This window comes from Pelmatolapia mariae, linkage group LG2 (assembly GCF_036321145.2).
Source record: "Pelmatolapia mariae isolate MD_Pm_ZW linkage group LG2, Pm_UMD_F_2, whole genome shotgun sequence".
NCBI lineage: Eukaryota > Metazoa > Chordata > Actinopteri > Cichliformes > Cichlidae > Pelmatolapia > Pelmatolapia mariae.
Genome location: NC_086228.1, coordinates 252,496 through 267,622, shown reverse-complemented (window position 1 = coordinate 267,622; position 15,127 = coordinate 252,496). Strand labels below are relative to the sequence as shown.

Below are 15,127 nucleotides of genomic sequence, written 5' to 3'. Positions count from 1 at the left end.
ACAAAACGTCAGGATAAGCTGAAAAACCTAAATGCAGAGCAGAAACTACAGAAAGTAGAAGTCTAAAGAAGAATCTGACATTTCAGCAGACGTGTTTCACCAGAGCAAAAATCACAAAGTGAAGCTGTCGAAAGCAAATTTTATTGTAGCAGAGGAGCCAAATCAGCCCGGTACCACTCTGAAGAGCTGCATGATGAAGCTGTGCGACTCTTGTGTCCAGACAAAACGCAGATTTTGGCAAATGTGAGCCTGAGGAGAAATACGATTGCTGATCGGGTTTGTGAGATGGCCACTGATTTAAGAACACAGTTGTGTGAAAGAAGCAAAAACTTTATTGCATACTCTCTTGCTGTGGATGAAAGTACAGACATGATGGATATTGCACAGCTGGCCATCTTCATCCGTGGAGAGGAAATATTGAATATTAAATCGATGCACAGGACAACGACAGGAAAAGACATTTTTGAAAACGTATGTCAAAGTGTAACCGACATGAAACTGCCCTGGGACAAACTTGTTGGACTTACAACAGATGGAGCGCCGGTGTTGTGCGGTGAAAAAAGCAGACTAGTCAGCAGGATGCGAGTAAAGATGCAGGAGAACTGTACCGGTGAGTTATCAGCATATCACTGCATCATACACCAGGAAAGGCTGTGTGGTAAAGTCCTAAAAATGGAGCATGTAATGATCACCATGACGCAAACCGTAAATTTGATCTGAATTAAAGGTTTGAATCACCGTCAATTTCAGTCTTTTATGTGGGAAATAGATTCAGAGTTTGCCGACATTCCACATCATACAGAGGTCCGTTGGCTGAGTTGGGGAAAAATTCTCAATAGAGTTTTTGAGCTCAGCAAGGAAACCTGTCAGTTCATGGACATGACATGTATGATGCGGTGAAGGCATTTCAAGTGAAGCTGTCACAAATGCACCAGTGCAACCTGCCTCACTTTCCCTGTTGCCAAGTAATGTTGGACCAAGTCAGCGCAACAATGTTCCCAAATGCGCACTTTGCTGATAAACTGAGCGCACTGAGTTTGGCGCTTTGGTGACTTTGAAGCACAAAATGAGAATTTCGAGCTGCTTCACAACCCAACGTGGAAACTGCACCTGTGCAGATTCAGATGGAGCTGCAGTGTAATGATACACTCAAGGGAAAGTACGACACTGAATGGCCCGCACAGTTTATTAGTCCATTTCCTGAAGCAATGCCCAGCTTTTCTCCGCCCCCTTTTGTGAGTGTGGACGCTTCCTCTCTTTGCTCTTCAAATGCTTTGCTTCTTTTATTGATTTTTATGCTGATTTTTCCCCTTTTTTCTATGAGCTTACCTGCGAGAGCTTCTGGACACTTATAGATCATTAGGACTAAAGTGTTCTTAACAGAAATTTTTAGTTACCTTATCCTCAGCGCTCCGTGTGTCTGTGGCCTAGACACAGCTGAAGCCTGATTACAGTGTCTGGACACCGAACAGCCTCAATAGCCTGGAAAGGTGCTAACTGCTAGGCTAACTAGCAACAAGATGCCTCCCCTCTCCACAGATGACTACCACAAACTCCTGCAGAAGACTGCAGTACTGGAGACAAAAATTCATCGCTTAGAAGTAAATGTGGAGGTAAATGGACTGTGTGGAAATGAAACAACCTTGCCTTTGATTCAAAGCAATGGCGATGAGCAAGCTAGTACACAGCTAAGGAGCACAGATAACATGACCAAGAAAGTAGACTCTGTGCATCATTATTATAAATCATCAAGCGATAATCCCCCCTTGGACTGTCCTGGTGCAAAACCAAGACATAAATCATGTCTCCTGGAAGGGGGAGGACGTATCACAGGCAGAGCACAGCGAGCTGAAATCTCTGAAACCGACTGGCCTTCACTTCCTACGAGACAGAGAAGCTCTTCTACCCCTGTGTACGGGAGGAAACAGGACTGGACAACCGTGAAAAGGAAGGTTAACAACAAACCTCCAAAACAACTGAATGTGAAACTGCAGAACAGATTTGCTCCACTATCAAAGGACCCTGGATCTATATCGGACAACCATCCATCTAAAAGTAGCGAAGTAAGGTCTGAAAATCTGTTGAAAAGTAAAAGGCCACAGGGAAAGCTACAGGCTAGGCCTGAAACTCTGATTGTGGGTGACTCTGCCGTAAAGGATGTACAAAGGATGTGCGGTAAGAACACTAAAGTCCTCTGCTTTCCTAAGGATATGGTCAACAACCTGAAGGAGAGAATTCTTCAGATTGCAGATGAATATCCAACTGTGACAAATATTGTTCTGCATACAGGGTCAAACGATGTGTCCAAACAACAATCGGAGGTTCTGAAACGGGACTTTACTGGATTATTAAATACTGTAAACTCTCTGAATGCAGCTGTATTCATCAGGGGGCCTGTACCGCCCGTCAGAGGAGGAGACGAGAGATTCAGCAGGTTGTTTGCACTGAATAAATGGCTCATATCAGCATGTACTGACCACTCAGTGCATTTTATCAACAACTTTAATATTTTCTGGGAACGCAGGCATCTGTTTAAAGCAAATGGATTTAATTTTAACAAGTCAGGGGTGAAACTGTTCACCTCCAACTTGTTTTATTCCATACGTCATCCATCTGTGCTTGGTGCCAAGGCTGAGATAAACGAGGAGTTATCTCATAAAGAGGAACAAACAATACTCCAAGAACAGACAAAGCCCAGCAGAAACCTTGAGGAGGAGCTCCATCTGCCCCCACCCGGGAAGAGCCTCAGAAAGGAGAGACATCTGAGGCAAGAAGAGGGGTCCCTATTTGCCTCCAACTCTCTCAACAACACCAACGACCAGGACCAGGGACCACGACCTTCCCCAGTCCCCCAAACCCCTGACAGGCCATCACCCTCCTCCCCCTCCCTTTCTCCCTCCTCTCCACACCTGAAATTCACTGAGGAGATGATGGAGCGGGTCAATGCTGGGCTCAGATCTACCCCCCGGCCCAATCCCTTTTTGTCAATCCCAATCCCCCCCACCAGAGCGGCCAAAGGTTCGCCATCGAGCCCCACCCTCAACAGAGCAATCAAAGTTACACTGCGCAGCCTCGCCCCCCTTAGTTCCTCCTTACCACCTTCATGCTCTGTCTCCGCAGTCTGATGTGTGATGTGTGGAGGGTCCGGGCTGCGAGGATTATGGCAGTGGTGACTTTTCCCAGGAGAAGCTGGGACCCTGTTTATTAGAAGGTTTTAAAATTTCTGTACTTTTAGGTGACAGAAGGAGACGTGTGGCCTGGTCAAAACACAGAGAGCTGCACTCTATAAGATCTTTAAATATAGTAAACATAGCTTGTGTGCCACAGACTGCTCCCAAACACGAGGGGGCAAATAATACCTCTAAAACACTTAAGTTGGCTTTATTAAACGTTAGATCTTTAGCTGGGAAAACATTTTTAATTAATGATTTAATCACTGAGCACAGCCTTGATTTTATGTTTTTAACCGAAACTTGGTTGGACCAAAGTAACAGTGGAGCTGTTCTCATCGAGACGACCCCTCCTAACTACAGTTTTATCAGTGAGGCCAGGGTGAGCAGGAGAGGACGAGGGGTTGCTGTCTTATTTAATGAATCATTTCAATGTAAGCAGCTATCTCCTGGAAGTTTTCAGTCTTTTGAATGTGTGGCTTTACAGCTGAAGGCCCCATCCAAAGTTGTGTTTCTTAATGTTTACAGGCCTCCCAAATACTGCACAGACTTTTTTAACGACCTCAGTGAACTGCTGTCTGTGATCTGTGTTGATTTCGACTGTGTAATTATTGTTGGGGATTTTAACATCCATGTGGACAACCCTCAGGACAAAGGGACTAAAGACCTGAGTAACACTCTGGGCAACTTTGGGCTGACTCAGCATGTAACAGAGGCCACACATAATAGAGGACACACTCTTGACCTACTGATCTCCAAGGGCCTGAGCATTTCAAAGGTTACTGTGTCTGATGTGGGCCTGTCTGATCATTACTGTGTTTTCTTTGAAAGTAAAATCTCAGCCCACACAAATATATCAACAGCAGTGATCACAAAACGGTGTATAACTGAACACAGTAGTGAGATCTTTAACCAGGTCTTCCCATTAACACCTGACCTGTCCAGAGGTTCAGTCAATGAGCTCGTCACTAGCTTCAATGCTAAAATGTTAAATGTAATGGACACTATTGCTCCCATTAAGGTGAAGGTTATCTCTGGAAGGAAAAAGTCTCCATGGAGAAACTCCGCACTGGTGAAAAATGAAAAAAGAGAGTGTAGGAAAGCTGAGCGCAGATGGAGAAAAACAAACCTCCAGGTTCATTATGACATCTATAAAGAGAAACTTCACAATTATAATTTACAACTGAGGAGTGCAAGGAGGTCCTACTTCTCTGACATCATCACCAAAAACAGTCATAACGCTCGGGTCTTATTTTCTACAGTTGACAGGCTAACAAACCCTCCTGTGTCAGTGGCAGCTGAACTTCATTCGACCATGGCCTGCAATCACTTTGCCAAATTCTTCACAGAAAAAATCCAAAAGATTAGACAAGCAATTGGTACATCAACAGCAGATCCAGGACATGTACTGTGTCCACCCAAAAACTGTTTAAACACCATCAAACAGTTTCACCCTATTAACAGCAAAGACCTGGAGGACATCTTAGGCCAACTGAACTCCTCCTCCTGCTGTTTAGATGTCCTGCCAACAAGTTTTTTCAAAAAGGTCTCAAAGACTTTGGAGTCAGACCTGTTACAGATCATAAACTTTTCTTTAATGTCAGGTGTGTTTCCAGAATCACTAAAAACTGCTGTAATTAAACCTATACTGAAAAAGGACAATCTTGACAAGACACAAATGAATAACTACAGGCCGATCTCAAACCTCCCATTTTTAAGTAAGATCATTGAAAAAGCAGTTTCTCAACAGCTCAATTACTTCTTAACACAGAATAACTGCTATGATGCCTTCCAGTCAGGTTTTAGACAGAACCACAGCACTGAAACCGCTCTGACCAAAGTGTTTAATGACATATGTCTGAATACAGACAGTGGAAAAATGTCAGTCTTAGTTTTACTGGATCTCAGTGCAGCATTTGATACAGTTGACCACAACATATTACTCAAACGACTGGAGAACTGGGCAGGTCTTTCAGGAACTGTACTAAACTGGTTCAAAACATACTTAGAAAACAGGAAATACTTTGTATCAATAGGTAACTTCACATCTGAGCAGACAAGTATCACATGTGGAGTTCCCCAAGGTTCCATCTTGGGACCCCTTCTGTTTAACATTTACATGCTCCCACTGGCACAGATTATAAAGAACAACAAAATAAACTATCATAGCTATGCAGATGACACACAAATATATATCACAATGTCACCAGGAGACCGAGGCCCTGTACAGGCTCTTGGTAAATGCATTGAGGAAATTAATGACTGGTTGTGCCACAATTTTCTCCAGCTAAACAAAAACAAAACTGAAGTAATAGTCTTTGGAGCCAAAGAAAAACGATTACAGGTCACCAGAGAACTTCAATCTATACACCTAAAAACCACCAACCAGGCGAGAAATTTGGGTGTAGTGATGGATGCAGACCTAAACTTAGAAAAAACACATTAAGACAATAACAAAGTCAGCTTACTATCACCTCAAGAATATTTCAAGGATAAAAGATCTGATGTCTCAACAGGACCTGGAAAAACTAGTCCATGCATTCATCTTTAGCAGGCTTGATTACTGTAACAGCATCTTTACAGGTCTACCTAAAAAATCAGTCAGACAACTACAGCTCATTCAGAACTCTGCTGCTCGAGTCCTCACTAAGACCAAAAAAGTGGACCACATCAGTCCAGCTCTGAGATCTTTACACTGGCTGCCTGTCCGTCAGAGGACAGACTTTAAAGTTCTGATGCTGGTCTATAAAGCTCTGAATGGTTTAGGACCAAAATACATCAGTGACCTCCTGACCCAGTATGAACCTTCCAGATCCCTCAGGTCATCTGGATCCGGTTTTTTATCAGTTCCCAGAGTCAGAACCAGACACGGAGAAGCTGCATTCAGCTTTTATGCTCCATATATCTGGAACAAACTCCCAGAAAGCCTCAGATCAGCTGAAACACTCAGTTTATTTAAATCCAGGTTGAAGACTCACCTGTTCTCAGCTGCATTTGAATAAAACACCAAATCCACACTTTTAAGCTTAAATTTCAAAACTTACATTTTAACTACTGACTTTATCTACTGTTCTGATTTTATCTACTGTTCTGATTTTATCTACTGTTTTTTTGTTTTAATCAATTTTAAATCATGCTTTTTATTTGTTTTTGTTTGTAATGTCTCTGTAAAGCACTTTGAATCACCTTGTTGTTGAATTGTGCTATATAAATAAACTTGCCTTGCCTTGCCTTGCCAGCTCCGTCTACATGCAGCTCCAACCTTGTGTATGTTTTCATTTATATTTTCTGGGGTTTTTGGCAGCATGTTCATATTTCTAACTTGCATAATTTTGACAGGATATAATTTTATGGAGAGCAAAATATTTAAAGTTAAAGTTTTTTTTTTTTTAAGTTTATTTATTCTGGAATAATATTCCTGTCTGTTTTTATTCATATTTATGTTTACAAAACACTGATTTAGTGCAGGGGTGTCAAACTCAATTGCACAGGGGGCCAAAACTCAAGGCACACTTTAGGTCGCGGGCCAAACAAGATAAACATTTATTGAACACACTAAAACAATGCAATGTCCATCATGTCTACACTTTCATCCACAGCAAGAGAGTATGCAATAAAGTTTTTGCTTCTTTCACACAACTGTGTTCTTAAATCAGTGGCCATCTCACAAACCCGATCAGCAATCGTATTTCTCCTCAGGCTCACATTTGCCAAAATCTGCGTTTTGTCTGGACACAAGAGTCGCACAGCTTCATCATGCAGCTCTTCAGAGTGGTACCGGGCTGATTTGGCTATCTCCTCTGCTACAATAAAATTTGCTTTCGACAGCTTCACTTTGTGATTTTTGCTCTGGTGAAAAAGGTCTGCTGAAATGTCAGATTCTTCTTTAGACTTCTACTTTCTGTAGTTTCTGCTCTGCATTTAGGTTTTTCAGCTTATCCTGACGTTTTGTCTCGTAGTGCCGTCTTAAATTAAGTTCCTTAATTACAGCCACATTAGCTCCACTAATAAGACACACGGGTTTACCAGCAATGTCTGTAAACATATATTCAGTCACCCACTGGCGCTGAAAGGCTCTGCTTTCAGAATCAACTTTTCTCTCCACCATTGTGAGCGGCTAGCTTCGCAATAACAGAAGTTTGACTTGATTGATGCGGGAATGTTCCCAGTTAGCCTAGCGTTCAGCAAGGAGGCTGCAGCGCTGCATTATGGGATCTGTAGTTTGTATATTATTAGCGCCTCACATCGCCGGGCCATGCATAACAATAATAATACATCTATATAAAATGATCTCGCGGGCCAGATATAAACGTACGCCGGGCCAGATGTGGCCCGCGGGCCTTGACTTTGACACATGTGATCTACTGGATTGTCTGGAGGTTTGTGGGGGAATTGTGCTGACATGTTTTAATGGTCAGTCCAACCTCCAGGAGCATAATATCGTCCTTGTACAATCTAATCTCCCACTTAATGTTTTTCAGTAGCTGCCATCGAATCTAAATTTGAACAAGACATAACTTTCATATCACAGATGACCTGTGGGACTCTGTCCTCAGCCAAGTTCACAATATATCGATGTGTGCTCGACACACTCATTTAAGATCATCGGGGGCATTGGTCCAGGGTTAGGCTGCAGCGTATACACCCTGAGGTGGACCCAGCCTGTAGGGGGTGCTCCTGGTACATTACTTCATATGTACTGGTCCTATCCTTCATTGGCCAACGTTTGGAACTCTGTTTACCAAACGATGTCTGAAGTCCTCAAATTAAACCAGAGCCACTCTGTGCTACGTTTGATGCGCCCAGGACCTGAAGCTGCCTGACTCAGAGTGTTAAACTTTTCATTACTGCTGACCAGGCGAGCTACCTGACTCCCCTCCCGCATGTGCAATGAGTAAAAGATACAATGTCCTGCTTTGTTTATTGTTTTCATGAATGGTCAGATGGGCCGCTGCTATGAATTATGGGACGGAATTTTCTTCTCTCCGTTCATAAAGGATGCTCTGCTAAGGGAAGCATTGAAGTTCCTTTGCGTAGTGTTTGGAGAACTGGAACAGCTCTGGTTATGGCCACCATGCAGATACATCTCTCAGTGAGGAACCTTCCTGAGCAAAAAGGGTCGTTTGGAACGCACCCCGGATCTCCCTTAGACTGTGCTGCTTTAAATCAGGTCACTGATTTAGGAGAAAACATGAGCTGGACCTCATGTCTGACCTCAGGCAGGCGTAAAGAAACACAGAGAGCAGGTACACAAACACAAAGTATGGACAGGTGAAGAAGCTTACAGGTAGATGCAGGTGGTCTCCTCTGCTGTGAATCTGTCACATCGCCACGTTACCCGTCTGTCTGAATACCTGTGTGAGTGCTGGGACCCTCAGGACAACGACACAGATGCACCTGAACACTCATGCAGGTTTCTCTGCCTTTTAACACCTTAACTGGATTATCAGATTACCTGCGCTAGTCACACACACACACACCTGTATGCCTGCCTTTGTGAGGACTCTCAGTAACATGAAAGCTTCCCAGGACCCTGTAAATCTGGACCCATAAAGTTAGACCTAGAGCCAGGTGTGGACTGACTGTAACACTCACAGGTTTTCACAAACCCAGGTTTCCACGCATCTCTGCTTCTCAGACACACACAGAAACACAGAAAGGTCAAAGGTCAGAAAACATTTGTTTTTAATCCAGAGAAAGCTGGCAGCTGATTGGTCAGCTGGAGAGGAAAACAGCAAACAAACAGTCACATGATCAAAACAAGCATTTAACAGGCCAATAGGAGCAGAGCATATCTTAAAGTGACAGTGCCAGTTTAACGTCTCAGAGACTGTTAGCACTATTAGCATCCCTCATTCACAAATATGGGCTGCGTTAGCTTCAAGCTAGGAGAAACACTGATCGGTGGCTCAGATTGATCACCAGCAGGCGCACTTTGGTGTTTGCATAGACGTCAAATGGGATGCTCCGCAGGTGAGATCATGTGATAGAGTGAGAACACTGCACAGGTGAGGAAGGGGCAGGTAAACATGTGACTAAGTGCTTCTGTTCAGGTACACAACATGAAAACTACAGGGGAGGGAGGGGGCAAGAGAGGCAGGGTGCTGTTTGACAGCCAGGGGGCGCTGCATGGGGGACTCTGAGTGTTTTACAAATCAGAGCAAAAGAAGAACTCCACCAGTGTGACATCATTACAACCAGGAAAACAACTAATCAGTGTGTGAGGCTGCAAACATGGTGGAGGTGGGAGGAGTCAGACGGGAGCTCTGTGTGTCTCTTTGGCTGCATTTAAACACTTTTTAAACTAAAAACTATTTTTTCCAGGATCGAGTTCAGCTTTGATTCCTGATTCCTCAAAACTCACCGGCCAGCTGGGGATATACAGCCCAAATGTTTAACGGGGACATGGGGAGCCCAGGTGGTTTAATGAGGACACAGAGAGCCTGGTGGTTTAATGGGGATCCAAATGTTTAACAGGGACACGGAGAGCCCTCATGTTTAACGGGGACACGGAGAGACCAGGTGGTTTAATGAGGACATGGAGAGACCAGGTGGTTTAACGAGGACATGGAGAGACCAGGTGGTTTAACGGGGACACAGAGAGACCAGGTGGTTGCGGGGCCACAGTGTCAGTTCAGGTTTCAACCAATAAGCAGCTCACCAGCAGCAAGTGCAGAGGAAAAGGAATCAAAGCTTCTAACACCACCTGGACCTTGATAACGTCCTAATAAGGGGTCGTCCCCTCCCACTCCAGCAAGTACTGGACCGTCCCCTGAGGGGTGATGCGGCGAGCCAACACCTGGTAGCGTTCGCCATTGGTTAGCCTACCCGCTACTCCAAAGTAAGAGGAGATGGAGGAGTGGAGGTGGGAGTTGTCAGACGGCAGCGGTGAGTGGTCTGACAAGAAGTGGGAGGAGTCTGTGGTCAGGTGGGTGTGGTTTGTAGCGTCCTGGGCCCCAATGATGCCAGAAGGCTCTTCCCCTCCAAGCTCCTCCCCTGCCTCACTGCGATTGGCCCACTGGCTGTAGCTGTTCCGGGGTAACTTCCTCTTTCTGCTGCCCATCCTTCTCCTGAAGACAGAGGTCAAAGGTCAGATATCAAAAGCCTAGGGTTGGTGAGTCAGGTGTTCACTCAGCTCACCTGAAGTGGTAGGAGGAGGCGGAGCCAGAGGTGGAGGCATCGGTGGAGTCCTGATCGATGCTGACGGCTCTGCTGGAGCTGCTGAGGAAGAACAGCAACGTCACAGGTGCGCCACCGTATGACGTGAACGGGAAAGCACAGGTAAGCAAAGCATCAATCAGAGCGCCGAGTCCAGCGCTGATCTCACCTCTTCAGGCTCTGCAGCTCATCCAGCGTGAAGTCAAAAATGTTGGCCATGTGGTGGTTGGCGGTCCAGCTGCAGGTCAGCTCGTTCTACGGGCAGAAGGTCACAGTCAGCGTGATGCGTTAACAGCTTTAGAAACCACAGAAGAAGAAAATGAGCCTCACATTAGGAATGGCATCCTCGAGAAGCCACTTGGACTTCCTCTTTCTCCTCTCAGCTGAGCCGCTGAAGAAACAGAAATAAACACCATGGTTACGCTTCGTCCAATCACAGGCGGCGACGGCTGGCAGCAAGAGATCATACCTGCTCGCCGTCTTCTTCCTTGCCCCGCCCCCATCATTCTGAGCACGCTCAGGAAAGAGCTTGGAGGGGGGGTTAGGAGGGACCCTGGTCCTCAGACGAAAGATGCACTTCCTCTTTTTGATTTCCTTCCCGCACAGAAACCTGAACACACACACACACACACGTTAAGCACACACATCCTGTGCTCATGTTACACACGTGTCATTGTGACGGCCTCGCTCTGATTGGTCCTTACTTGCTCTTGTACTTGTTGAGTGCGTCGAGCAGGTGCTGCCCCCTCTCTGCTGGGGGGGTGTTGGACAGCTGAACAAACACACAGAGGGTTAAATGAACACAGGAACACCACCTGATCTCAGCGTACCTGGCTCAGGTGTGCTATTACCTTCCCAAGCTGCAAGTGGTCCCAGTGGGTGGAGACGAAGGTGAGGATCTCGTCCAGTTCAAAATACTTCTTCTTGCTGCAGATGGACAGGTTGTAGAGCACCAGGTGGACCAGGTCCACCCACCTGAGGGACAGGCGCCGCACGCACTCTGAGCCCTTATTACACACCGCGCACACAAACAAGTAGAACCTGCGGGAGGACAGGAAGTCAGAGCCATACCGGGGAAAGGTAGCAGGGGGAGGGGCGGAGCAGGGGGTGGAGCCTCACCTGTCTCCAAACATCATTGCTTCCTGCAGGCACTGAGTGCACGCCTCATGGAACCACTGTTGACACCTGAAGCACTGCAGCATCTTCAGGTACCACCTGCACACAAAGGTAATGCACACAGGTGAATCAAGTAACGGCCAACCACACCTGCAGCTCTCATCAGGCCAACTTACTCTCCAGGGCCGCCGCAGTAACAGTAACACTGCTGCTGATTGGTCCGGTGCTGCGAGTCCCAGTCCAGGGCCTCCAGCTCGTACGGAAGCACCTGTTTCATCACACTCAGGGCTTTGGCTATCACACCTTTCCTCAGAGCCCCGCCCTTCTGTGGGACACACAGGTGCAGAGACACGAGTCAGAGGCAGGCAACACACACACACAAATGAGAGTGAGAGAGACAGAGACACACACACACACACACACACACACAGGTGAGAGAGAGAGACACACGCACACACACAGGTGAGAGAGAGAGAGAGACACACACACACACACACACAGGTGAGAGAGAGAGAGAGACACACACACACACACACACACACACACACACAGGTGAGAAGCGTACCCGGACCGCCAGAGCAAAGACGCAGCGTCTGCAGAACCACGGAGTCAGGGCGCCGCTGCCCTCTACTGGAGGAATGTGACACTGCTGGTGGAAACCTGACAGACAGGTGATGGTCAGAGCCCAGGATTCACCATGGCAACAGATAAGCAAAGAGCACTCAGTCATCATCACGGGCGTTCGATTCATTTAGGTCTTCATTCAGATCACGTGAAGGTGAATCCTGATGTGACCTTTGACCTTAAATCTGATCATCAGAAAGCATTTCTACTGCAAACGGAGTCTGCTCTAATGTTTCTACTATTAGCTTCACTCTGAGCTTCTGTTAAAGGTCAGAGGTCATTCATCCGTGAGCTAACACATTAGAAGTATCAGCAGTTATGGAGGAGCTCCACCTCCTGAGAAAACGCTGATGTCACAGCAAGCCCGTCCAATAAACCCCACCCCCAAACACCATGCAGTAGGGCTGGGCGATATATCGAGTTTTTAAATATATCGATATATTTTTTTATACGAGATATGAGATGTGACAATATGTTACTACGTTACGTTACAATTATACTTTTGGAGCCGCAAGTTTCCCTCTCTTTCTTCCACTGTTGTCTCTACGCAACGTTACTCTGCCTTGCCTCTCCTTCACTGAACACAACTCCCCCATCGCTTCACCTGCAGGCAACGACAAGATGCACACAGCAGCTATCAAAGAGGAGCTGATCGGTAAAAAGAAAACATTTGGAGATTACTATTTTAGTGCTGTCAGCGTTAATCTCGTTAAAATGACGTTAACGGCATAAATGCGGCAAATATCCGTTAACAAGTTACCGCGGATCGCCCCGTGCGTGGGGTTGGACGGCATCAACGTGAAGCGTTAACGACCTTACCGCGCTAACGCGTTGACGCCGTGCAGTTCACACAACTCCAGGCTGTCAGTCACGCAGTAGAACGTGGGATTAGAGCAGCTGTGAAATCTGTCTTTGTTATTATGCTCAGAGTCTTAGTTTACATTTTGACTGCACAATTGTGAGCTTTTCGTTATGCACAAAAACAACGTTGTTTTATTTATGGAGCATTATTATTTAATAAATGTTGATAATTTATTTCTAAGTAATTCTTTCATGTACATCTGTGCTACATGTTAATAAAAGTGCCTGTGTGAGACCTGGGACACAGTGTGACTAAGAACTCTCTTTTTGTTCTTACTTTATAACTTTAAAAAAATATCGAGATATATATCGTATATCGCCATCTAGCTAAAGAATATCGAGATATGAATTTTGGGCCATATCGCCCAGTCCTACCATGCAGTCAGTTTTAGCTTCGCAGGTGTGACCCTCAGTCTGACCTGCAGAAAGCCCACAGGCAGGTGTTCCTAATAAACTGCTCCTGTGTGTGTGTGTGTGTTAGACTCACCGATCCCACACTTCCCACAGATCAGGATCTGGTTTGATTGGGTGTTGGAGTTTGGGTCCACCTCCTGGCACATAGAGCAGCGAGGCTCCTCCCCCGGTACTCCAGCTGCATTAGGATTGGACAAAAGAAGCAGATCACAGACATGAAGCACCTGTCTTGCCCTCTCTAGCTTTCTCTCACACCACCCGTCTGTCTCACCGTGCTGGATGTCCTTCCAGAGGACCCAGAACTTGGAGTTGTCCTCAAAAGTGACAAAGCAGCTCTGCCTAGGGGGACTCACCTATCCACCAATCAGAACACAGAAACTCAGCCAATCACGATGAGCATGATGATGCTGCAGTGGGTGTCAGGTGAGCACACGCTTACCCGTTGGATCTTTCCCAGGTAGTACAGTCCATCTGACCAACGACAGAGCACGAACTGACCCACGCTCAGACTGGACTCCACCATGTCAGGTTCGGGGACACGCCCCCCTTCACACCCTCCGCCCCCTGGAGACACCTGATGCTCCAGACCGCAGAAGTCTTCGATCAGGTCCTCATACATCCTGCAGAGAGACAGACAGACGGTCTGTGATTCATTCCTGAACTACGCGGTGGATTGGAGGAGGGCTGACATGCGCAGTGCGTCCTCCCATCACATACCGTTAACAGAGCTCTAACCATCCAGTAACTACCCACCACACCCTAACGGGTTAACTAACGGAAAAGAGCTGATGAAGCGCGATAACCGACCGGAATAATGAGTAAACCGGGCCATGAAATCCTGAACGATAACCCGGTAACAGCCCGTAATAATTCACGTTAAGAGGGCCAGCTCACAGTTAAACACTTGCACACAGTGATGAACTGACACGGGTTAAATTCAAGGGTTCCAACAGCTCAGTGCCCCGGGCCGAACTAACGGGCCACACTAAATCTCAGGGCTAAATCAGAGCGGGTCAGCGCAGAGAGGCAAGCCGTGATACCTGCACTGATCCGGGCTGTGCCTCCTTTCTGCCGGTCCTCCCGCTGCTGGCATCCCAGGACAGAAGGTCGTTGAGTCGATGCTTCTTCAGGCTGTCTGTCTCTGTCCGTCCCCCTCACGTCTGCCTGTCCGCCTCCCTTACGTCTGTCTGTCTGTCTGCTGCTGCTGCTCTCCGCGGCGCTAAACTTCAAACTTACTCCGGCGCCATTTTTCACTTTTCCCGCGAATCACAGCACGGCTTTTTTCCTTATCGTTCCGTCATCACGCCGCAGCGCCTACCCTAACTGTGATTGGCTGTTGCATTGAAGCCTGCGGGACCCTGCGCTGTGATTGGCTGTGAGAGGAAAAAAATAGTTTTACCGCGAGATTTTTTCTGAGCGAGATTTCTTGTGTAGCGGCCCCGCAGCTGTTCTTCCTACACGCTGCTGATCTACACCCTATGACTCCACCTCTCTGCGAGCTGAACTCCACCTGTGACCGCCTTCCTCCACTCTCACACACCACCCTCGGCTCCTCTCTCCCGCAAGTACACAGTACAAGGGCGTAGATCTGGTTTTGGCGTTGGTGGGGACGGATGATTCAACCACCGAACCCTGCCCGCTTTCTTTCTTTTTTCCTTTTTGTCTTTGCTTCTTGATAAAAGGAGAAATATACTTGCCTACATATGCTATTCTACATGCTTTTAAACCATTTAAAATTACAATTCATAGTTTTATATGTGAATTATATAATGTTAAATTACTAT

The 15,127-nt window shown here is 46.4% G+C and overlaps 2 protein-coding genes across 3 annotated transcripts in view; both read right to left on the bottom strand.

The window, feature by feature from the left end:
* Positions 1–8,578, bottom strand: part of dab2ipa (DAB2 interacting protein a) — a 42,633-nt gene extending 34,055 nt beyond the window's left edge. For both annotated transcript variants that reach the window (XM_063489079.1, XM_063489087.1), the window contains exon 1: positions 8,456–8,578. The gene's annotated coding sequence lies outside the window, so the exon portion shown is untranslated. The remainder of the gene's footprint in view (positions 1–8,455) is intronic.
* A 298-nt stretch (positions 8,579–8,876) lies between these two features.
* Positions 8,877–14,573, bottom strand: phf19 (PHD finger protein 19). The gene is made up of 14 exons (XM_063483746.1): positions 14,384–14,573; positions 13,783–13,963; positions 13,615–13,696; positions 13,417–13,521; positions 12,010–12,104; positions 11,621–11,769; positions 11,448–11,543; positions 11,180–11,369; positions 11,033–11,100; positions 10,798–10,938; positions 10,659–10,719; positions 10,498–10,583; positions 10,311–10,391; positions 8,877–10,240 (listed from the first exon to the last, which is right to left on the bottom strand). Exons 1-14 carry the CDS (start codon positions 14,434–14,436, stop codon positions 9,895–9,897), a joined length of 1,734 nt encoding a protein of 577 aa, XP_063339816.1. The 5' UTR covers positions 14,437–14,573; the 3' UTR covers positions 8,877–9,894.
* Between the last annotated feature and the right edge of the window lie 554 nt (positions 14,574–15,127).

Bases quoted from the DNA above. Each gene is read 5' to 3' on its own strand.
- phf19 (XM_063483746.1), bottom strand. From the start codon at position 14,436: ATGCCAGCAGCGGGAGGACCGGCAGAAAGGAGGCACAGCCCGGATCAG. The intron at 13,697-13,782 runs GTAAGCGTGTGC...ATTGGTGGATAG, and splicing joins ACCTGGGAAAGATCCAACGG to GTGAGTCCCCCTAGGCAGAG. The intron at 11,370-11,447 runs GTGAGGCTCCAC...GTCCTCCCGCAG, and splicing joins GCAATGATGTTTGGAGACAG to GTTCTACTTGTTTGTGTGCG.